This window comes from Eumetopias jubatus, unplaced genomic scaffold, assembly GCF_037043125.1.
Source record: "Eumetopias jubatus isolate StellerSeaLion01/CBP00866 unplaced genomic scaffold, mEumJub1_p1.0 scaffold_13, whole genome shotgun sequence".
Lineage (NCBI taxonomy): Eukaryota > Metazoa > Chordata > Mammalia > Carnivora > Otariidae > Eumetopias > Eumetopias jubatus.
In genome coordinates, this window is record NW_028274819.1 from 49,592,505 (window position 1) to 49,615,901 (window position 23,397).

The window sequence follows — 23,397 nt, forward strand, 5'->3', positions numbered from 1 at the left end:
TCACACCCATTCGCCCTCCAACCTGGACGAGCAGAGCTCTGAGCACCGCTGTCCACCCTCCCGCCGGGCAGGAGAAGCACCTCACCCTGACGGACTTCCCGCTAGTAGCGGAGCTGGGGCGGGTGGTGCTGTTCAGCTGGGAGGAGCTCGAGCTGTTTTCATCCTCCTCTTCCTCTTCCTCTTCCAAGCTCATGCTGCTGGGGACACCTGGGCAGCGCAGGGACCGGGAAGGGACGAGCGGTCACAGACGCGGCCAATACCCACTCTGACACACCGAGTCACCCGTACGCACACACGGCCGTACGTCCACACACGTGTCCACACACACACATCCAAACACACGGAAGGACACGTTCTCTCGACTGCATGCACGAGCTGGGGCTGGCCACCATCCTTAGGGTGTAACCACCCCCCCAGCTTTCCGCTCAGTCCTCCCATGAGACCCCCCTCTCCAGCAGTCAGCGCCCATCTCCTGGGCAGCGAGGACTGAATGGAGCTGACCCTGTGCTGGGAGCCTTTGTGTCTACTGGTGGCCTCGGCTGGCACAGGCCATGGAATCTGCTTTGGGAGAGGCCCCGCTCCTTCCTCCCCCAGCCTGATGCACGTGGCCCACTGATTCCTCTCCCAGCCTGCCTGTGGCCTTCTGTCTACACATTTCTCCCCACCTGGAATGCTGTCGTCCCCAGCCTCCTGCTGCCTCGATGGCCCTTCCTCCAGGAAGCCAGCCCTGATCTCATTTCTTGGAACGTGTGGCCTTGCTGGGCTTCCTTCTGCCACCCTGTGCCAGGGACTCCCTGGGGCAGGGCTCCTGGTGGGGAAACTGGGCAGCGGGTTTCCTGGGAGGATCTGCCCTGCCTCTGGGCATTCTGGCCCTGCTCCCCAAGCTCAGCAGATGAAGGGGAAACACTTTCAAAAGGACCTTTTTCAAAGGAGGCAAAGGGAAAGGAAACCTGTCTCCAAACCTGGGTCTCCCTGGGGACAGAAGATGGAGGTGGGGAGAGAAGGCTGGGCTGTGGACTGGTTGCTTTCCCTAGTTGATTTCCCTGAACTTGACCTTATCAGGGGCCCCTATACCCAAGTTTCTCATTGGTCTCGCACTGTGCCCCCTACCAGGGCCATGCTCCTTAAGAAGAGTGCATCTAAGAACCTGGGACTGAGCTTTGGGGGTGTCACTGAACCCCCACAGGGCTCACCCTTCCTCTGCATCGTGGCACGGAGATCCTGCCCGCTGGGCTGTGTGCCCCCGCCGGCTGCCGTCTCCCCCGCGTCCTGAGCGTGGTCTGACTGGCCCACAGTCAGGATCCGCACCGGGTCTTGGGCCTCAGACTTGTCTTCGGCCAGTGCAGCTGGCCCGCTGGTGCCTGCAGGCCACGGATACTCTTGAGTCCCGTGGGGGGGTGGGGGGGGGAGCCTGGATTCTCAGACGTCCTTGAAGTGAGTGAGGGATGAGTGGGGGCAACCCTCTGCGAAACTGATTTTTAAAAACACTAATGACTGCTGCCAGCCTCTTAGCGATCAACAAGCTACAAAGGGACATGGGCTTCATTTCTTCTGCTGTTCCCCCAAATTAGTTGCCGAGGGTTGGTTTGAAATGCCTCACATCCCTAGGCAGAAGACAGTCATCTACAAAACCAACTGCACAGTGAAAAAGACAAGATGGAGAACAAGGATCGATCGTGACCATGGCCAAGGCCACCACTTGTTCACAGACATGGCCAACTCCCAGTGATCAGTGATTCTCTCTCTCTCTCGCGAGTGCGCGCACACACACTCACCCCATAACTCACACACATCATTCAAAACACATGGGGCCCCTTGAAAAAGACAGAGGTCGGCTTGCACTCCCCTTCCCAGATGGAAGATCTCCCATCCCACGTCACCCTGCCCAAGGTGCCCAAGTAACAGAAGGCCTGGCCCACACAGGTGGCAGTGCCCTGCCTGGCTGAGCTATGCTCCTCAACGCTGCAGTCAGCTCCAAAAGCCTATGAACCCTGACACACCACTGTCCAACCACGTCTCAGACACCTGGGAATCACTGCCCATGCACATGGGTTGGGGACACGGGGCGTCTAGCCAGTGGAGACAGGACTCATGGCAGGAGCCACCAAAACGGTCCTTGATCTCTGGGGATCTTTTCTGGAGAGAAAGGAACCGAGAAAACAGACGGTCTGTGGGCCCAGAGGGTGGAGTTAAGGCTAGACAGAGAGTAGAGAAAGCCTACCGTGACAACCCCGAGTACTGCACAAGGATGGGGCAGGCTGCTTAGGGCAGGACAGAGATGGAGGGTGCTCAGGCCAGGTGGGGGCGGGGCTGCCTGGGCTGGACCCAGGTGAGCTGCACTTCACTTCCTGGCAGTGTGGGGAGCCTGCCCGTGCCCACAGGCAGCCCAGGAACCCCCGTGAGCTAGAGGAAGCCTGAGTGCCAGTTGGGTGGGGGCCCGAGTGCCCTTCTGTGCCTTCATGGAGGCGTCCCACCCAGGTAAGGCGTCCCTTACCTCCAAGGCTGAAGGAGAAGCCTCCCCCCAACCCTCCAGTGGGAGCCAGGCCTCCTGAGGAGGGGCTGTCGTGGAGGCAAGCCAACCTTTGTGCTTCCCCTGCTTCTCCTTCCTAGAGGCCCCGCCCTGGCCCCCTGCTGCAGCTGCTGCCTTGGTTCTCTTGGCTGAGGCTGGTGCTGTTGGGCGGGCGGCTCCCAGCTGCGCACTGGTAAGTGAGTCGGCCTCTTGAACTGCTCAGGTGAGAGCCCGAGAGAGAGAGAGAGAGAGAGAGAGAGAGAGAGAAACATGGGCCCTAGGTGAGACCAGAGCTCCAAGTGGAACTCACTTCTCAGCACATCTGCCAGGGCCCCACCACCACCCAAGCCCTGCCAGGGCCTCTACAAGACAAAAGGGCCGGGGCAGGCCGAGCTGGAAGGAGGTGGTTCCTGAAGCCCCGTGTGATAGTCAACAGGCTGGCCCACAGCATGATCAACCAAGAAGCACGCAGTCAGAGCTCTGGACCAGCAAACTGTGTGAGCCTGGGCAGGGGAAGGGAGAGCATCTGGGACAAAGTGGGTCACTCAAGGTGCTGAAGACGGAAAAGGCTGCATTCCCTAGAAGAGCCCAGAACTCGTAGGGCAAGCACTCCAGGGAGCCTGCACTGGCCCGCGTGGGACGAGCCCATGGGAGCCCGGCACCCAGAGTACCCCAAGCAGGAGGGTGGCTCTGGGTACAAGGAGCTGCACACACCAACACGGTCACAGCTGGGTGGCCTCCACAGTCTCCACACATCAGAACCCCAACCTGCTTTAAGTCTTTGAATGATTTCTCATTGCTCATAAGATGAAGACCACCATTCTCCCCCAAGTCCGGCCCCTCCAGCTCCCTTCCACTTGGCCTTGGCCTTCACGGCACACCCCTCATCTCCCGGGCACCCCAAGTCCCAGCCCCACCTGGCGCTTTCAGTGCCTTCCCTCTTGCCACAGGGGCTTTGCTCTATTGTCCCACCGTCTGCACGGTCCTCACTCCGGACATTGGCCCCCCTGACCCCAACTAAACTCCCACTCAACCTGTGGATTCCAGCTCAGGTGTCACCTCCTCGGGGAGGCCTTCCCTGGCCCTCATCTGGGAGCAGTCTCTCTGCCGTTCACTCACAGAGCCTGTTTCTCTCCGCCAAGCACACCTGGGACCACCTGTTTAACTCTCCCTTCCTAGACCTCCAGGTCCATGAACAGAGAACACTCCTGTTTTGTGCTTCCCCAGGACCCTCAGCCTCTAATTCAGAGCCTGACACAAAGTAAGCCCTCAATAAATATTTAAAAAAATGAATATACAACATGGATGAGCATGGTCAGTGAAGAACTGTTCGCTGGGAGAAGCAGTTCTCACTGATGCCAACTCCCCCCTCAGCCTCTGGAACCAACCCCCTTGTATTTAACACCAAGAGCCAGCAGAGGGCAGAGCAGGCGGAGCTGGAGGGGCCCTCGGAACCAGGGACCCCAGGTCAGCCAGCCTCGCCTCCTCAGGGCTTGGCACTGGGCAAAGGCATCACCTCCCCGCCCCCGCCCCCCGAGCCTGGGCGGCAGTGTCCGCAGGGAACAGCATTCATGACTGGACCACAGGACATACCATGGCCGCTTCAATTTTCAAAGCCCCAAGATACAGGATATTCCTCAACTTTACAAGGGGAGAAAATAGGCCCAGAGAGTAAGTGACTTGCTCACAGTCACAGGTGAGCAGAAACTATCTTCCGACGGGGGTGGGATCCGCTCTCTCCACAGGGGCTGCAGCCTTTCTGCAGGCCTGGCCCTGCCCTAGGCACACAGTCGGTGCTCAAGAAACACCTGCCAAGGTGACCAAAGCCTCAGGATGCCTGAGCACATGCAGGGGCCCCGGGGTCCAGGTCCTGGCCTCCCTCCACCTGGGCTGGGCATCGTCCGGCCTGAGCAGCCCCTGACGGGGGGGAGCCCTTCACCTGCCCCGGCCGGCCGAAGTCCATGAGGGGCTCCCTGAAGCAGTGCCGGTGGGAGGGGTGCGCGAGGCCGCAGCACGGGGACCTCCCCAAGCTCGCCCCAGGGCAGGCTCTACCTTGGTAGCTGGTGCTGCCGCTGCTGCTGAGGTAGGACTCCACCAGGGGTGCCTGCTCCTCTGACTGCCGGGCCCGCCGGCTCCGGGGCCGCCCGTCCGTGTTGGCCTGCACCATCAGGGGCTCCTGGCGCTTCTTCTTCTGCTTCTGCTCCAGCAGGGCCCGCTGCAGGCACGGGACAGACACAGAAGTCGGCGGGCCCTGAGAGCGCAGCCCGTCACTTCCACCCGGACAGCAGGCTCCCAACTGGGACCAGAGAGAAGGCCCTGATCGCTCAGCTCGGTTCTGGGGGTTGCCAGGGGGTCCACAGCCCACTTTGGGCCGAGGCTTTGTGCCCTTGGCACCTGGAGACTCAGGGTCCAGGAAAAGGAGGCACAAGTCAGCCCAGGTGGCCGCCCCGGCAGGACCACGGCACAGATGTCCAATGGTCCGACTGCAGCCACCAGCTGCCTGCCTGGCAAAAGCTCAGTGCTGATACTGAGCTGGTCAAGACAGGGCTCACCTCTCTTCTGTGAGAGCCTCCTCCTCGCCAGCCAGGGTCACCCCAGGAAGGGAGACAATCCTCACTCTCCACCCAGGATGGTAAGTGCTGACTGCCCGTCCTCCCGGCCCCGGCCCCACTCACCTGCCGGTCCAGCTTCTGCTGCCTCAGGTTGCTGCCCTCATCATCTAAGACACTGCAGAGGGAGACAAGGGCACTCAGGGCCTGCTGGCCGGCTGCCACAAACCCAGAGCCCACCCCCCGCACATCTGGGTTCTTTAAACCCCTCCCGTCATGACTCCTGGGTACAGAGGAGAGGGGGGAAGGGTGGAGCTACTATCTGGAAACTGGTTCCAGACGGAAAGATGGGAGCCATATTTTGGCCACTTTAGGAGCTTTCTCCTGCTGGGGTCACTGCTGACCCAAGGAATTCCTAGTCAGCCCGGCCCCGGTAAGTACAGGAGGAGACATGCCTGAGATCCAGGGGAACCTGTCCAGAGGCATCAGGTGCAAGCCAAGCCCAAGGCTGGGCTCCAGACCCAGGCGCCTGTCGGCTCCAGGTCCCTCTCAGATCTCACCAGCTCTTCCCGTCTTTCCGTCCTTCCTAGAGGAGGCTGGATCCTTTGAGGCAGACTCCTTCCTCTTCTATGCAAACTCCTGGCTCTCCAGGTGGCAGAATGGAGGTGCTGCCCACCCCCTCCCCCTCTTAAAGAAGGCTGAGGGTCCCCTCATTTGGGAGAGCGAAGCTAAAAGACCAACCAGCCCCTGAGGGCAGGGCTAGCACTGGGTGGGGTATCTGCAGGCAGACACAGCACAGCAGGGAACAGCCCAGCAACCAGCCAACATGGCGCAGGGGGCACCAGGGCATCAAATCCTTGAGTCCCTAAGGTCTTGGAACGGGCAGTGTCAACTCACATAGACTGGACCTGCCTCCCAGGAAGACAAGCATAATCAGGGAGCTCCGACCACTTAGCATTCCTTCTAGTCCAAGATACATCCATGAGCCGTAGCCCCAAATTCTATAAAAGCCAAGATTGGGGGTAGTAGGGCTGACGTCTGAGGACATGAGCCCTGGGAACCCCCTGACTACCCTGGCCCAGTGATGCTGGGGCCTGCCCCTGAACCAGACCTTGAGTGGGTACCTGCATAGGCATGCCTGAGTGCATCAGGTTTGTATGCGAAGCTCTAAGTATACGTCGTGCCGTGCCCACACCGGGAGGCGTCCAGATACATGAGGACACTTACATGTGTGAGCACACCATGCAGCTAGGCAGGTGAGTGCCTGCATGAGAAGCGGGTGCGCCTGTGTGCGGGTGAGCACAGCACACACCTAAGGAGGGAAGGTGAGGGCGGGTCACCCCGAAGACAAGCTGCAGCCAGTGCCACCTCCTCCTGACAAGAGGAGCTCTTCTACCTGCAACGATCATCAACCTGCAGTGTCCCTTCGGCTCATCCAAACTACCTGTGTGTCCATGTGCCGGGGGAGCCAGCCAAGGGTGTGGCAGGAAGTCCATGGAGTCCACAGCCCACCGCCCACCTCTGGCTCTACCCACCCACCTCCCCAGCCACAACCTAAGACAACTGCCCGTTTTTAACTGACAGCTGTCCTCCTTACTTGAAGGCCTTTCCTGACACCCAGGGGCTGCCCTGCACTCAACAGGAGCCCCGACTGTGCTCTGAGTCTGTTCACAGCCGGATTCTCCAAAAGCCTTGGCTGCCAGAACACAAGAGAAAACACTGCTAAACAGACGTGCTTCTCAGTCAAGGCCTCGGTCCACCTAGAGTCGCCCACAGCTGCACGTGGGACTCCCTGAGGGCACTGCCAGGAGCAGGCGACAGGGACCCGGCTCCTAACACTTCAAGCTGGCCGGGAGAGGGAGTGCCATCTGAGAAAGCGGGCACCCCAGGCCAGAGGGCGGCAGTGAGAGTTCTGAAGGAAGGATGAGTTTATTAGGGTGAGCAAGATGCCTGGGGGCCCTGCCAGGTCTGAGAGGCTACACCTCTGTCAGTCGCCTCTCCACCTTAAGTCAGCGGCCTGACTGAAAAATGCCAAGGCCAAGCATCCGCTCCCACAAACTTCAAGGGCTCAGTCCACAAACGCCACAGTCCACCGGGGTCTGCGGCATGAGCAACGCGGATTCCTTAAAAACGAGCGGGAGATGGATAGAAACGGCACTCTGGGCTCCACGTGGCACTGGCTGACAGCAACAACGGGGCCTGAAATCCAGCCATGCTCTGCCTGCCAAGCTCTGTGCCTGGGTCCACGCGGGGCAGCCGCCATCTCAGTCATATGCTCGCGGCCTGGCCACAGGGGCCCACGTTGCCTCCACGAGACCACCGGCTCCACATCCTGCTGGCAGGAGGCAGCTTCATGGCTCCCTGACATGGCGCAAGTCCCTTGCACTTTCGTAGGGCAGGGCCAGGGACAGCCAGGTCATCCGGGGACTGAGCTTGGGGAGCAGGGCAAAGCCCCCGCCCTCTGTGGTGCTGACGCAAACATCTAGGGTCATTCAGAAAAGGGGACATCCGCCTGCGAGTTAAGCTGACACGAGCAAAGCCACCTCCAGAAGCGCCGGGTCACAGCGGCAGCTCGATGGACAAAGGTGGCTCTGGTGTCCCTATCCGTCCGGGGGGGGCGGGGGCGGCGCACATTCCTAGCCCAGGCTACCATCCCACTGCCCGGCCTCTCCACAGGTCACCAGCGGGCAAGGAGGCTACTTTCCTCCTCCTCTGGCCCCACCTCCATTCCCTGATCCGGCAGAAAGAGCCAGAGCCGCAGGCCTTAGTAATCCTGGCAGGATTACAGGTGGAATGGACTTCACCACCGGCCCTCACAGAAAGATGGATGAAAAGGGGTAAGTTTCTGAAGAGATTCCAGAAACTCGGATAGCCTGGAAGTGCCTGGAGAGCCACGCCCCACCTCCTCCGCCACTCCGCTGGGCACACTGGAGCGGCGGGGGGCCGGCATGTGCAGGGGCGCGGCTGGGAGAAGCCTCGTGCCTCCGGTCAGGGGTGAGGAAGAACGTGCCTGGCTGCGCAGGACGCCCCAGGAGGGCCCGCAATCCACGCAGCTCTGAGCGGTGGCTCCAAGAGTGGACGACGGCACGTCCAGGAAAGCAGGTTCCTGCCAGGGCCCTGTTTCTAGGAAAGCAGACTACGGGCCCCCGGCAGGGACGAGCCCGGACCGCCTGACAGCACTGTGTCTGAGGCGCACATCGGCCCCAGACCGAGAACAAATCCCCGCAAGACCCGGCGGCTGCTGAGAACCACGGCAACAAGGTGGGGCTGTGTCCAGGGAGTGGAAGGAAACCCCTCTCCCCTCCCCGGCAGGCCCCGCCCCCAGCCCCACCCCTCCAGGCAGCCCTGCCCCTCAGCTCCCACCAGGGCTCCTTCCTTCCTGTCCCGCCGCCACCCCCAGCCAGCCTCTACCCGATGGGCACTGTTCTGGGCAACACTAAATGATAACCACAGAGGAGAAAGTAATGGCTTTTTAACAACTCGGGCTCCAATTACGGAATCGCTGCCAAGCCTGGTCTAGCAGCTGCGGCCCCGCCAGGAGCCTCGGGCAGGAGACAGGGCACTGATGGATGGGTCCTCCAGCTGACCCTGGCGGCTCCTTCATTACGGTCGCCTCCTGCTGGGGACCGGACCAGGGAGATCCAGGAACGCACCGGCTACTGGCTCCTGAGGGTCGGAGAAACCCAGTCGGCCGTGTCCACCAATCCACCCACTCTGCCCAGGGCCAACGAAGTGGCCCTTCGCCTCCCAGGGAGACGGCCCCTCCATATCCCCTTGCCTCCCCCGAGCTGCCCAACAGGTATCTGGAGAGAAAACCATGATTGATAACGAATGAGAGCACGGGCACTGCTCCCAAGGGATGGAAAAGCCAGCCGTGGACAACACATTTAGGAAGCCGGGACCCTGCCTCTCTTTAGACTCCACCCCCTGCATGCTCAGCTAACCCACCAGAGCTGACCAGAGCCCTGGGGGCCAGGCTACCTAGGGACAGACCCGTACTCCAAGCCCAATTCACTCTCCCCTTTTATGCCCCCATTCCTTCCACTCAGTCACAGCAGAAGCTGCCCCCGCTGGACCCAGGGAGTCAGAGGAGGAAGGACCACCCAGGGGGCCAGGCTGCAAGCCCTGTACCCATGCCAGACTTCCCCACCCCCACCCGAGCACGCCCAGATCTGCCCCTAGTGGCTGCTTGGAACACCAGGGAAACACAGTACGGGTGGGAACAGGGGCAGCCCCAAAAGGGAGAAGCCCACAGCAGGGCTCACAGGAGTCCCAGCCTCCCAGGATGGGCCCTCTCCATTCCTGCCATGGGCTCCCAAACTTAGCACGTCATTAAAACTGCTATGCACATTCGGCCCTGACTTGGTGATTCAGAACTGCTGGGGAAGTTAGCCCAGAATCAATCCCTCACCTCATTTTCTCTTTTGAAGCAAGAAACATAGGTGATTTTAATGTTGGTCATGCAAATGAGGGCCATGAGCCACAGCTGGTGATCTCTAAAGAACAAAAAAGAAATCTGAGAGTTGCTCAAAGTATGCAAATACAACCTTCTGTTCAGATGGGGGAAGAAATCATAGTCTGTAGATCGATCAATCTTACACAGGTCCCAGGTAAGATCATGGAACAGATTCACTGAAGAGCTAGAAGACCTAGTGATCAGCAGGACTGAGCCCAGTCCACCAGCAAGTCAGGGCACATGCCCCCAGACCTACCAAACAGCCAGGCTGCCACATGGAATCACAAGCACCAGTGACAGTCACTAGTGGCAAGATAAAGCAACGTGAGTGGCGTGCTCCTCCAAAGAGACAGGTTTTTGCAACAATAAGGCATGCCATAATCAGGTTTCCAGCACCCTGCTTCCCTTGCTTAGCGTGTTTACTGATGACCTAGACAAGGCAGGCCTCACAGAAGACTTATAGGTGACACAAAGTCGAAGTGATACTAAACTGTTCATTAAGACAGTAGGACTTGAGAAGACACTGGAGAGCTTGCAGACTCTAACCAATGGAAACCTAACAGGAGAAGGTCATGTCTTACATGTGGGTCCCCAAACCCAGGTCTGCCCCACACAGGCAGAATGGGGGACACAGGGCTTGACATCAGCCTGATGAGACTTTGGAGTTCTGTTTACAGATGCCTCAAGGTGATGAGTCAGTGAGCCAAAGCTGTCCCCCATGACAGGGAGGGCCCAAGGTCAACAACGGGAGCAGGGTCCCCAGCGAGGAAGTAACAGCCTCCCTCTGCTCGGGGTGGGACAGCACCCAGGAAGCTGCAGGTGTCTCCAGATGCCTGCTGGAGGAGGGCAGAGACCAACCTGAGGGGAGCCGCACAGTCCCTGCTCACCGAGTCCTCTCTCTCACCCCTGTGTGCCTGCTCCTTCCACCCAAAGCAGCACCGGGACAACTTCCCCAGGGCGCTGGGGCTGGGAGTAGCCAGAGATTCTGCTCCTCCTCCCTGCTGCTGGAGGTGACGCGGCCAACACAGCATCCCCGGCACCCTGAGGCTTCCCACACAGGCGGAGCTGGAAGAGCCAGGTCTTGCGTGGTCAGCAGTCCTTCCACTCCCCAGAAAGCGTCGTCCAGAAGTGGTGGGAGGACCCTCACAAGAGCCAAGAGGAGGGAAACCCCAGAGGCACGCTGAGGCTCACCCCAAGGAAGAGCTTTCTAACGGTCAGCCCCACGTGATGGAAGGGTGCATTCACACAGCGGACCCCGACAGCCCGTACGCTGTAAGGGCCCTTCCAGCTGCGATGCTCATTCTCTGACTCAGGGCCACGCCTGCCCAGCACTATTCCTTTCCCTGAGGGGAGACCACATCCCTTGGGTGTGCTGAGAACCCGGGTGTGCAGCCAGGAAAGCCAGAAAGTCTGAAAAGCCATCTGGGGATGCCTCTGACTCAAAGTCGTGCGCATCTTGTCTGTGCTGGGCCACGCCAGGCACACAGCTCAGAACCAAGTGGGGTCCCTGCTCTCCAGGAGTTCGGAGTCGGGTTGGGGGGAGACAGTGCAGAAAGAGCACTGAGGACCGGGCCCGCCATCGCTCCTGCGCTCTTAATGCTCCACCTGCAACTCATAAAAGGTTGTGAAGCCAGGGAGAAGGGGCATTTAATACTCAAGAACACAGACGAAGAGAAAATGGCAGAAGTGAAAATTATTAGTACTACTAATAGAAAAAAGTCAAAAGGCAAAACATTATTCCAATCGTTCAACTTTATAAACTAAATGGCTCCCTTCTGAGTCAGAATGTGAGATTAATCCATGATCGTTATAAACTGAGCCACAATTACCCTTAAGAAGATTATCGCCAACTGGCAGTTGCTTCAAAGAAAATGAGCCAGGCCTAGGGAACGCAGGTGCAGCCATCACAGAGGGAGTAAAACCCCCACCAGGAGAGCTAACAAGAAATCGACCGACCTCTCTCCCCCAAACCAAACAACGCATTCCAGTTCTGACATACTGTGACACTGGGGAAACCTCATACCGAAACACGTGCCCACGTGCAAGTAAACGGCCTTGCCTGTCTTCTGCCCCAGTTTTCTGTGATCACACAGGCATGTGGCTTTAACTGCAATCAGCAGCCCAGTTAATGCGAGAGGCAATTTGCATCTCCTCTTCTCAGCTCAGGTCTCCCCGTTCTGGAAGTCTACACCCAAAGTCCAGTGCTTTCCCAGGCTCAGGGCATGCTCAGAAAGACCCCAGCAAGGCAGGAGAGATTCTGGCAACTTCTGACTATAGCCTGCCCCCAGCTCGAGACCCACCCTCCCTGCCACAGAGCAAGAAGGCAGGGGTGACAGAGCAATGGGACCACAAGCAGGTAGAGCCACAAGGGTGCCAAGCTGCTCCTCAGGGATAGGCTTCCAGGGTGATAGGATTCTGTGCTCCAGGCGGCGTGTTCGGGCCCAAGAAAGGAATGGGGGGATAGGGTGGTTGGGCCTAGGCTGGGGCAAGTGCCAAATCACCTCGTGAAGGATGCGAGTGCCCTGGGCGCTGTTGGAGGACAAAGCCATTTCCCAGAGACAAGCCCACCTCCCGAGGGGCCTCTTTCCTAGAGGCAGGCTTTCTCTAAGACTTGTGCACTTACTCTACACATTGTTCTGGTCTTTGGCTTCTGGAAGAGGCTTCCTTGACCCATGATCTGGCCTGGACCCCCATTCTGCCAGATCCTAAACACACCATCATATCCACAGCCACAAGTGCTGTCTCTTCCTGTCCTCCTCAGTCTGTGGCCACCACCCTGCCAAGTGCCCCCCCCATACTCGTACTTCCACAGCGTTAGAGGCCACTCAGCCTGCAGGTGCTCCCCAGGCACCTCTACTGGGCAGCTAGAAAAGGTTAATGGTACTCTGTGGGGCTGCACGGTCTTCTAGAAGGTCCTCGGCATAGATGTGTCAAGCCAGGATGCTCCACAAACTACCTGTGCCCCTAGCCTGGATGCCCGGTGCAGGGTAGCAGCTCCTGAGTCAGCAAAGCACCAGTCTCCTGATGAGAGTATCTCCCTGATCTATGGGAGACTCTGAGGTGTAACTGCATTGTCTGCAGGAAACCCTATGGGTGACTCGTGTGTGTGCACGTGTGTATGTTGGTGGGAGGGGCACCCACAAATTCCAACTTGGGAAGCCCTAGAGCCTCCAAAGGAGCTTAGAGACAGCAGTTCTCAGGAGAAACCCTGAATACCCAGGTCAGTGACAGGTGCTTGTTTGCAGAAGGATATGCTTTTAACAAGCCTCAGGCAGTTTCAGCTGGTTTTCCATTTTGGATGCTGTCTGGACTCCTGGAAGAGCTCTGTCAGAAGTATTTTCTATCGGTGACTAGAATCAGGTCCCTTCCCAAGAGCTGGCTGTGTTACAAGGCAGGTCTTGAGGGTCTGCTCCTCCAACCCGCAGGCATGAGCACCTCGGCAGGCAATAGCATAGTGGCCCTCAGCGGTCCAGCACCCATCTTACACACATGCCTCTCTGGGAGGCCTGGAGACAGCCCCGTAGCCCATGGCAACCAGGAGCCAATAGGTGGCCAAGGATCTGGCGCTACCATGACGATGAGCTCTATTCCAGGGGTAATGGAGAGAATGAAGAGTGGATGGGGGAAAGGCCTGCACCTGTATGAGAAGCCTCCAACACCCTTCCCCCACCCCGACCACGAGGCAACCAGCAAAGCCCATCTATCCTTGGGACAGACCAGAGAGTCTGGGGAAAGCACAGGGTACCCGTGCTTTCATGAGTGCTCTTATGCATGTAAAGGCGGTCTATGTATTGTGAGTTGGTGGGTGTCCAGGTATAGACCTGTTCGCAAGTGGATTTCCAAGTCTCTGATATGAGTAGTACCTGTGAGTGGGTAACGGGTGTCAGGTATTGTCCAAATACAGGATGTGTTATGGGCACAGAGAGTAGGAGTACACCTGTGTGAGACCAAGAATCGGTGTAGGTGGAGACGTATGGGGTGCATGTGTGTATGAGCGGCCTGTACTCTTGGTTCAGAATAACTGTCTCCAGGAATTCATGCTCTGCGTGTGTGAACAGACCAGCAGGGGTGTCTTTGGCCCGATGCACCCACGGGGGGGTGCATGCCTGCAGCTGTACGGGTGTCTGTCCACAGCTACACCGGCGTGTGACCCGGTGTGCTGGGCCTAGAAGGGGGGCTCAGAGCAGTGCGCTCCCTCCCCGTGCGGCCACATGGCGCTGCCCAACCCAACACGGCCCACACAGGCCCAGAGCACTGGCCCCTTCCAGCAGCCCCGGCGGACGAGAGACGGAGCAGGGCAGGCCGGTTCAGTCCGCCCGGGGCCCAAAGTTGGGGTAGGAAGGCCCCGCGCCTCCAGCCCGCGCCCGCAGTGTGGGATGGGATGGGTACGGAGGGCCGGCACCCCGGGTCGGGGTGGTGGGCGCCGCTCGCCCCGAGCGCTGGAGGGTAGTGGGCCGAGCCCGCGCCCCCAAGCTGAAGGGGGGAGGGTGGGCTGGGCGCCCGCGTACCTGTAGGGAATCCAGTCGGAATGCGGCTTGGAAGTCATGTCTCCCGGGGGCGGGGCGGCGGCTGCGGCTCTGGAAGCCGGGGCCCGCGGGGGACGGCGCGGGGGCCCTGCTCAGCTCCCGGGCCGCCCCGGGCCGCATCCTCCCGGGCCGGGGCGCTGGGCCCCGCCGAGGCCCGCGCTGCACGCCGGGGCCCCGGCCGCGGGCCCGGCGAGCGGCTGTCTGCGCGGCGCGATGGGCGAAACGGCGGAGTGCGCGGGGCCGCGGCGGGCGTGCGCGCGCGTGGAGGCGGGAGAGGCCGGCCGGCACCGCCGGGCGCCACTGGAAGGGCTCGGTCCCGCGCCGAGGTGCCCGAGTGCTGCGTGGCGGCCGCCACGGTCCGCCCCCGCCCCCGCCCCCTCGCCCCGCCCCTGGCAGAGACCCCACCCCCGGCCGGCGCCGGCGTTCTGAACGCCCCCGCCCCCGCTCCTTCCCCGAAGGCCCGGGGGCTCCCGCGCCGCACACGTGACCGCGCCCGCGCCTGGGCTAAGGCCGCGGCCGCTGGGCGGGTCCCCAGACCTCCGAGCCTCAGTTTCTTTCTCTGTGAAGCGGGGATATTTCTAACTCCTACCTGCCTGCCTGGCTTACCTATCTCCACCAAGGGATGGGAACCGCTGCTTAGTTGGGGAATGGGAGGAGCAGTGGGGGGTGGGACCCTTCGGTGCGGGGAAAGAGCTGAGGCCTGAAAAGAACCGAAGAGGTCTGGGGGAACCTGCAGATCCGAAGCGTGGAGGCTGGCCTTCCCCTTTCTGCCCCTTCCACTCCCCCACATCCCTTCCTCACAGGCCCCAGGGGAATCTTTGTTTTTTAGTAAGGAGCTGCTTTCTCAAAGCCGTGGGTCTTTCCCCTCTAAGCGGTAGCAGTCAAGAGAAGAGTAACATATACTATTGCATTCCCAGCCCTTATAAATTTATATTATTTAAGCTCCACAACAGCCTTGAGAGGCAAGTATTTTATTCCTATTTCCAGAGAATAAAGCCTCAGTAATGCTAAGATGCCCAAGGACATAAAGCTACAAAGAGAGCTGAAATGGAACCAGGGTCTCTGTCCTCCAAAGCTCGCTCTAGGGGCCACACTTAAAAGGAGGCAAAAACTTCTTTTAAAAGGTCATCTTAAAGTCTCTGGGTGCTGAAGAGGTCTTGGCTGTGACTCACACCAACTCTAAAGCCAGCCATGGCATGATGAGGTGAAGGATAGTGAATCCCCAGCTGGGGAGGAGAGAACAGGTGATTGGGCGGGGGTCTGCTGAGGGGCACAGTCTCCACACTCCATGTGGGTGTCCTCATGTGCACCCTGGATTCAGCAGCGCGCACACCCTGCAACCATGCAGGTCCCTGTGGTGCAAAATAGGCCATCAGGACTGCATGACTGGGTGGGAGAGTGTGAGAAGAACCAGCTGGGCTGAGAGAGGGCCCCATCCTGCTGCCCTAGGTCCACAGCCAGGACGCCCCACCCCAGAACTCTCCCAGCCTTTCGGCCTGGCCTGGCCTTCCCCATTAACTATTAAAAACAATAACCAAAATGTTTGGAGCATTTGCTGAGCTCCAGGTGCTCTCTACACTGTAACTCATTTCATCCTCACAGCCACCCTAGGAGGTGGATGCTATTATCATACCCATTTCACAGCAGAAGAAACTGGGGCACAGAGAAGGCAAAGATCTTGCCCGACGTCACAGAGCTGTTCAGTGGTGAAGCTAAGATTCCCACACAGCAGTCTGGGCCCACAGCCCTTGTCCTTAGCCTCCTTCCTGCCTAGGACGGTTCATGCCACATGCCACACACCCGGTCTCTTTCTTCAGGTTTCTGGAGTGCAGGACAGAAAAGATCCATCTCTGTCTGGCACAGCATCAACGGTCCCTGAAGGCTGTGACCTCTGATTATCAACCTCTAAGAGCTATCACTGTCACAGCGGACGGCGGGCAGACAAAAGAAGTCACCCCAGAGTGAGGTGCAGGGGACAGAAAGCAGGGCTGTTTTCTCGCCTGCCGGGACACTTGGCATGGGCCTCGGTTCCACCCGTTGGGTTCCCAGGAAGGTCAGCAGAAAGGGACTGGCCCCTGCTTTGGAGGCCAAAGCACTACCCTGAAGGCCTCTCTCCTTTAGGACAGAGCCCTGTGTCCCTGCCTAGCAACAAGAGGCTGGTCCCACCCTCCAGACCACCCTTTCCCAAACTGCAATCTGCAGCTACCACTTCAGTGATGACTGAGTAGAGCCTGGAAGACTACCCCTTCAAGGATGTGAATGCCTTCCCCATTTATTCCCAAATTATCTGACACCTTAAAGCAATCAGAATCAAGTTGGAAGGTCTCAGGAGCCTAAAGTAATTGAATCTATTAAATAGATACTTTGGGTTCTGTCCTGAGAGAGCAAAATCTGGAGGCAGAGTGAGGTGCAGAAATAAGACAGCTCCCCATGTCTCTTCCTGCAGAGGCTGTGCACGTGCCCATGGCATGTGTGGGAGCCAGTGGGACTGTGTGCCGTGTACCCACGAGTGTGCATGAGCGTGTATGTATAAGGTGTCCTTGCAGGATGGATCTGCACAAGAACATTTGTTGGACGGCATGGGGAGGATCTCAGTATGTGCTTCTGTGAGTTCTAAGGGGTGTGTAAGTGTTCACACTCAACTCAGAACTGGCAATGGGTTTTCCTGCTCAAATAGTTTCCCTGGGGACGCCTGGGTGGCTCAGTCGTTAAGCATCTGCCTTCGGCTCAGGTCATGATCCCAGGGTCCTGGGATGGAGCCCCGCATCGGGCTCCCTGCTCCACGGGAAGCCTGCTTCTTCCTCTCCCACTCCCCCTGCTTGTGTTCCCTCTCTCACTGTCTCTCTCTGTCAAATATGTAAATCTTAAAAAAAAAAAAGCTTCCCTAGTTGACATTTTAAGTGTATGCCCTTGGCTTCCACTGAAAGGCCACTCCAGAAAGCCACATGAGGTAGATTGTACTAGGCCATGGTTAGAATACAGCTGTGCTATAGGGTGACCCTTGAGAAAGGGCCTAAGCTTTTCAGATTTAGCCTGCAGAACCAGGTGATTGCTACCAATGTGCCGCCACATAGCAAACCCAACGCCTGCCTCACCACCTGCCCAAATCCTGCAAGGGTGGACTTAAATTCTCCTTGTTGCCTTGTAGGCATTTTCAAGATTTATATTTATTTATTTATTTGACAGAGAGAGAGAGCGCCCATGGCAGGCAGAGGAAAAGTGAGAAGCAGACTCCCCGCCGAGCAGGGAGCCCGATGCAGGACTCGATCCCAGGACCCTGGGATCATGACCTGAGCCGAAGGCAGACGCTTAATGGACTGAGCCACCCAGGCGCCCCTACCTTGTAGGCATTTTCAAACATGGCCATGGTTTCTGAGGGGAGTGCAAGAGTTTAAGCCGAAGGAGACCCTCCCATCTGCTACCCCAGCTGGAAGACCCCAGTGCAAGCTCCGCTCAGCAAGACTAGTTCACCCAAGAAAGAAGGTTCGCACTTCTTTCGGCACCTTGCCACTTCATGTGGAATTTTCAATTTTCAGTTTCTAATTTAACAGTCGAATTGAGTGTGGCCCACCTCTAATCAATTTTGGAAGCAACAGGATATGAATAATAAGTGAATATCTATCCAGATCTGGCACCCAGTCCCAAGCTGCCCCACCTCAGAGCTTGGTGTTGCCTCCCTCGGGGCTGAGGAAGGCAAAGGACTCGACTCGCCCGGGGCCCGCAGGTCCGTACAGGGCTCTGGCAGGCGGCCCGCCCGGTTCTGCCCCCAGGGAGCTTTCAGTCTGGTGGGAGAGATGCAGAGAAGCCAGGTGCTAGGGTTACAACACAGGTGTGCCAAGGGCTCCGGGCACAGAGGCGGGGTGGCTAGGGGTGGTGGGGGGAGGGAAGTCGGGGTAGGACAAATCTGCCCTGAGAGTGAAGAAGATGACATCTGAATTGGTCCTTGAAGGATGAGTAGGATTTTGACAGACTGATAAGAAAGGAAGCGGGGAGCTTTCCAGTTCCTGAGATTCTACAACCGGCCCGGTTCTGAGCTGGGCTCTTCTATCAAAGGGCATTCTAGACACGGAAGATGACGTGAGCAAAGCCACGGGGATATGAGAACATGTGACCAATGCAGTTGATAACCAAAATGCAAGCCCGTGTGGTAGCACGGGGGTGAGTGGTTCCACGTGGCAGGAGAAGGGCGTAGAAAGTTAAGGTAGAGCTAGGTCACATGGCACCCTGAACACCAGGCTGAGGAGTTTGAATCTTATCCTATAACCAACAGGGAACCACTAAAGGGTTTTAAGCCAAGAGTAACCTGCCCAGGTGTACTTTTAGAAAGATATAATTGGGAGCAAAACGGAGGACAGAAGGAGACAAGGCCAGACGTATGGACAACTGCTAGCTGGGTCATGGGAAAGTCCAGGACAGGCATGAGCAGACCCTAAACCAGAGCTCAGTGCCTTTTCAAAGCTGTTGAGCAGACATGAAGGCAAAATGGCAGCATATGTATGGTGGCCAGATAATGCCCGCCAAAATTTCCACTTAAATAACTGCAGAATATATGACGCCCACTGCCCCGTTTCTACCTGACTCAAGGGAGATAAATAGGCTTACTGATGTATTTGAAAAAATGTAGGGTAAGCACTGGCGGAACTAAAAGCAATATGCCTATTTCCCAAATAACTGCAGGAGATAATAGCAAATTGAAATCTCCACCACCACCACCATCACCACCACAAGCATAGTCTAAAGAAAACATAAAATTGGGATGAAGCCAAATGAAATAGTGACGGACTGCGTGTAAGTGGGGGGCCTGTGGATGGGATCACACACGACCGTCACTGGTTGAGTGCATGCTCTGGGCCAGGCACTCGTCCCCGGGTTTCATACAAAGCAAATATGGGCAAGAGCGTGACGAAATGCAACTCTCCGGTCGAGGCGCCCAGTGAATAAATAACGCGTTGCCGAGTGTGGTGGGATGACCCCGAACAAACAGGACCTGGAAGAGAAGGGGAGGAAACCCGGGTCTGTACCATTAGCTGACGCCTACCTCTAAATTGTTAGAGGCTTAAGGGGAATTTGCAAGAGAGCCTCAGGGTCCAGTGGACCCTCTGTGGGAGCAGGGAAGGGTACATGGCCTTTGCCTCAAATCCAGAGAGGGAGGCTTGAAGGAGAGCTCCCTAGGATGGTCCTGAGGTCCATGGGGCACAGGCAGCGGATCCAGGCCTGCCAACCCGCAGAGCAGGGGGAGGGTGGCTGCCCTGCTGGCTGAGAGGGCTCTGCTGCTTCAGGGTCGGGTCTGTGTGCTTTTCCTGTGGACCAGTGTGGGTCCCAGCATGAGGGCCAGATGCTGTTATCTTAGATCTCAGCCGAGAGGGCCCCATTGTGGGAGGAGGTGACAGTGGGGAGGGGATGAGCCCAGGCTTCCCAGGGCCTGAGAAAGCAACCAGAGTGTCCTGTGGAGCTATGGGGAGCAAGGATCACCCGCATCAAGGGAGCTGAGCTTATGGAGACAGCCCAAGCGATGGAGTGGTGTCCAAGAACCCCAAAAAGCACCCAGAGGAGGGGGGCAGAAAGAATTTTCCTGCTCCTCTCCTCTCTTCTTCCCCTCCCTCCCCTCCCACTGGACCCTGGAAAGGGTCAGAACTGCAAGCTGGACCCTCTCCAGCAGGCAGCTGGCTCACAGAACACCGTGATGGGCAAGAAGAGTTGGTGTAAACCTGAAATTCAAAGATTTTTTTTTTTTATCACAATAGACAGGACGTATGAATTACTGACAGGACAACCTTTGGTTACCTGGAAATGACCAGAGAAGTCATGGGACTTACCCTCAATTTCATCTAGGTTGGGAGGGGGGGGAGCAGTCCCAGAGAATAAAACTGAAGAGACCGTGGGAGACAAACATAAAGTTTGCTTTATGATTACATCTCATGAGTCATGCCTGTTCAACCTAACAGTTACACATGGCTCCGCTCACTGAATCTTCACAACACCACTATGAGGTAGGTACTATTATTATCCCCATTTTACAGGTGAAGAAATGGGAGGTTACATAACCTGCTCGAAGTCACACAGATAATAAGTGGGAGAGTTCAAATTCCAGCTCGGGCACCAGAGAGTTCTAGAGCCACAGGCTTAACTGCATCCTCTAGAGAAAACGAGATGATGGGAACCTTAGCCCTCTGACTCATTAATTCCCGTTCTAGAAACCTGACCAAGGGAAACATGCAATGGTGTCAAAAGTTTACGAACAGATATCGTCGGCACCACTTTCTAACCATTTCTAACGGGAGAAATCGGCAGGAGTAGGGGGTACGAAAAGCCTATCATTTGGGACTTGGTTTTAAGTGAAGCATTCTGTGTTCACACACTAGATCATTAGGCATCCTTTACAGGGAGGTTTTAACGACAGCGGGGGGTCGGGAGGGAGCAGGTTTACGAGATGGGATACAATACCAGACATGATGTGCTCTGAGGAAGCTCCGCGTGCTGGCACATGCGTGCGTGGGCTCATAAAAAGCTGCCTGAGGGGAGAGAGACACAGTCGAGTGCCATCAGCTAGGCCACCCGAGGACCCCATCCTCTCTGCGGGTGGATCCTGGTCCCAGGTGCTGGCTTCCTCACAACTCTGGTTTTCGGCTCCTGTGAGGGCCTAGTAACCCCTAAAGAGCCCAGACAACACCCCTGGGCCCCCGTGGGTGGGAGAGGGACAGTAAGTACCGTCCATGCACAGTGGGTTTTGTAAGTAAATAAATATTCTGGAAGCTGTGCTGCTGAAATCTCCTTAGGCACCTAGCGGAGCATGATCTATCACCAAGACGACCCCGAGGTGCCACACTGTAATGTGTGCGGGCATTGGAAACGCCTGCAATTTGGGGCCAGGTTATTTATCTTGGAGGGGCACAGGGGATGTGGGGGAAGGATGCTGAATCTTAATACCTGCCCCATGTCCCCCTTCCCCGGCTCCACTCTGAGAATCGGCTGAGTTTTGGACGGGGAGGCGGGGCGCTCAGTGGCCCAGTCCTGGACAAGCTGTCACTCCCAGACAAGTGTTCCCCCCCTCCCCCCGCTCCCCCCTCCCCCCACTTCCTGACAGAGCTTCTAGGCCCTGCTCTCCAGGGAGCAGGGGCTGAGGTTATAAACACAAAAAGGCTTCTGAGGAGCCGCCAGGCCCCTGTGCTCAGCCTGCGGGAGGGGTCTGTTTTACCAGCATTATTGGATTTGCAGATAAGCAACAAGGAATTAAGCTGATCAGGAAGAGAGAGACAGAGCTGTCATTTGTTCATAATGCAGGATTTATCTAGCAGAGCCCTCTCCTTTGTCAAACAAAGAGCCAGTGCCTTCATATCCTCCAGCAAAGAACATTTTATTTTGTAACCTTTCAGAAAAGCCTATGAGTGTGCGTTTTTGACCTGTTATTCTTCTTCACCTAAGAAAACCTTGGTTATTTAAAATGTGAAATACATTTTAAACAATCCTACTCTGAATTCATAAACCCATCTCTCTAGCAAGAGGAATCAGACCCTGAAATGCAATTTAAACTATTGCAAAGTTTATTACTCCCAATATACCAATATTTCACTCCATGGCCTTCCCTCTTGCTGAGGATGGTTCATAAATATCAGACTAGCCCCACCAGGTTACTGAGGACGCAGCGTCCTGAAAGGCAGTGCTATGGGACTGAGGTCAATAGTTTTGCCTCTCTGGCTCAGGTTTCCTATCTCTGAAATGGGGATAAAAGTTCCAACACCTCTAACAGTAGTGAGTATAGAAGAAAGAACACCAGACCCAGGTTCCAGTACTGGCTCTGTCACTAATGTGACCTTGAGTGAGTAGAGATGCTCTCTGTGCCTCATGGAAATCAGGGGGTGGAACCATCTTGAAGCCTACCTCCCCCAGCACTAAATTTCTCGGATATTTTGACTTTGCAGCCCGAGACAAAAGACAGTTATGGCTTGCTCAACTCTGAAATAAGGATAAAAGTCTTGTATTTTATAGAAGAAATACACAAGAGTGAAAACACGCTAGGTGTAGGAGAGGAGCTCTTGTCCTCTCTGTGCTGCCAACTCACTGGGTGGCCAGGGACCACCGGCCCAGACTTGCCTCAGTTTCCTCGTCCGTGAAGTGGACAACGCACGTCTTGCCTACCGCGCAGGGTGTGAGTGGCTGAACGGAGAGAAGGAGCGTGACTGCTGTGCGGGAAGGCGGAAGCGCCATGGAGAGGTGACAAGGATGGCAGTAAGAGCCCCCACCTAGCGGGCCTCCACCCGGGCGAGCGCCGTGCCAGGCAGTGCTGCATCATCTCCCTGCTCCCAGCACCCCGAGGAGCCAGCACACAGGGGGAGGCAGAAGCGCTCCGGCTCTCACAACAGCCGGGATTTACTCGGTCCCGACCAAACGCTATGCCTCAGAGCCCCCGGCTCCGCTGAGGAGGGGGACAGAAGTCCCAGGGGCGGCTCCTGGGCCTGGGCTCTAGGAGGGAGGAGAGGGCCACCCACCCCTCCTCGTCGCCTAGCTCTGCCACAGGGAGGAGGCCCTGTGGAGCCCCTTCCAGGCTTCCTTGGATGAAGGAAGGGCCGGACGGCTGGTGGGCCCGGGGCGGGGCAGCACCCACTTCTGCCCTCCCCCAACCCCGGGCTGTTTCGGACCTCTCTGCCTCTCTCCCTGATTCCTGGCCCCCCCTCACAGCCCACCTTCCTGTGCGTCTCCTCAGCAGGCACCACCCTCCCCACTGCCCGCGCCTTCCTGACCCCAACACCTGGAGGCTGGCGGGGAGGGGCACCTTGGGGACAGGGGTTCCGCTCAGCAGGACAAGGCCCTGGATTCTGACCTGGTCATCGCAGGCCAGTTGGCCCTGTCCTGGCCCTCACACTCATCAGGACTTCTGGGGTCTCCCTGGGCAAGCCGGGCCCGCCCTTTGAATAGACTTCGGAGGTCTCCATTCTGCAGGGGGTGGGACGCTAGGAGGTGCCCAGTCACTCACCTGCTCTGCCCCAGCCTCCTGACCACCTGCTCCCAAATCCCCCAGGTCTCTGTAATGTGTCCCAGCTCCCCATACTCTCATCACAGCCCGTCTGGTTTTCGTGAGCTATCTGTACCCATTCCCCTGGCTCCACCAACTTGTTCTCAGCTTTGCCCCACCCCACCTCTCAGCTGTGACACAGAGCGGGATCCTCCCCGGCCCCCCACCAGGACAGGCAGCCAGACACTTTTGGATGTTGCTGGCCACACCCTCCCTTGCACTGAAGATGCCACTAAGGTCTGGATGTTGGGGAACCTGAGATCTAGGTGTCAGTCCCCAGCCGCCCATGTGACAGCAGACAAGTCCCAGTTTTCTTGGCCTTGACATACCAATTTATAAGATGGGGG

At 57.4% G+C, this 23,397-nt stretch overlaps 1 protein-coding gene across 8 annotated transcripts in view; it reads right to left on the bottom strand.

The window, feature by feature from the left end:
* Positions 1 to 23,397, bottom strand: part of TUB (TUB bipartite transcription factor) — an 80,351-nt gene that overhangs the window by 8,370 nt on the left and 48,584 nt on the right. For 2 of the 8 annotated variants that reach the window (XM_028116816.2, XM_028116818.2), the window contains 5 exons: positions 5,185 to 5,236; positions 4,562 to 4,724; positions 2,581 to 2,724; positions 1,194 to 1,361; positions 86 to 207 (listed from right to left, as the gene is read on the bottom strand). In XM_028116816.2, the coding sequence (XP_027972617.2) occupies positions 86 to 207; positions 1,194 to 1,361; positions 2,581 to 2,724; positions 4,562 to 4,724; positions 5,185 to 5,236 (649 nt within the window). Of the gene's footprint in view, positions 1 to 85; positions 208 to 1,193; positions 1,362 to 2,580; positions 2,725 to 4,561; positions 4,725 to 5,184; positions 5,237 to 5,618; positions 6,244 to 14,022; positions 14,075 to 23,397 lie in introns of those variants that run through there. The other 6 variants (XM_088018117.1, XM_088018120.1, XM_028116819.2 and 3 more) reach the window with 5 other exon arrangements.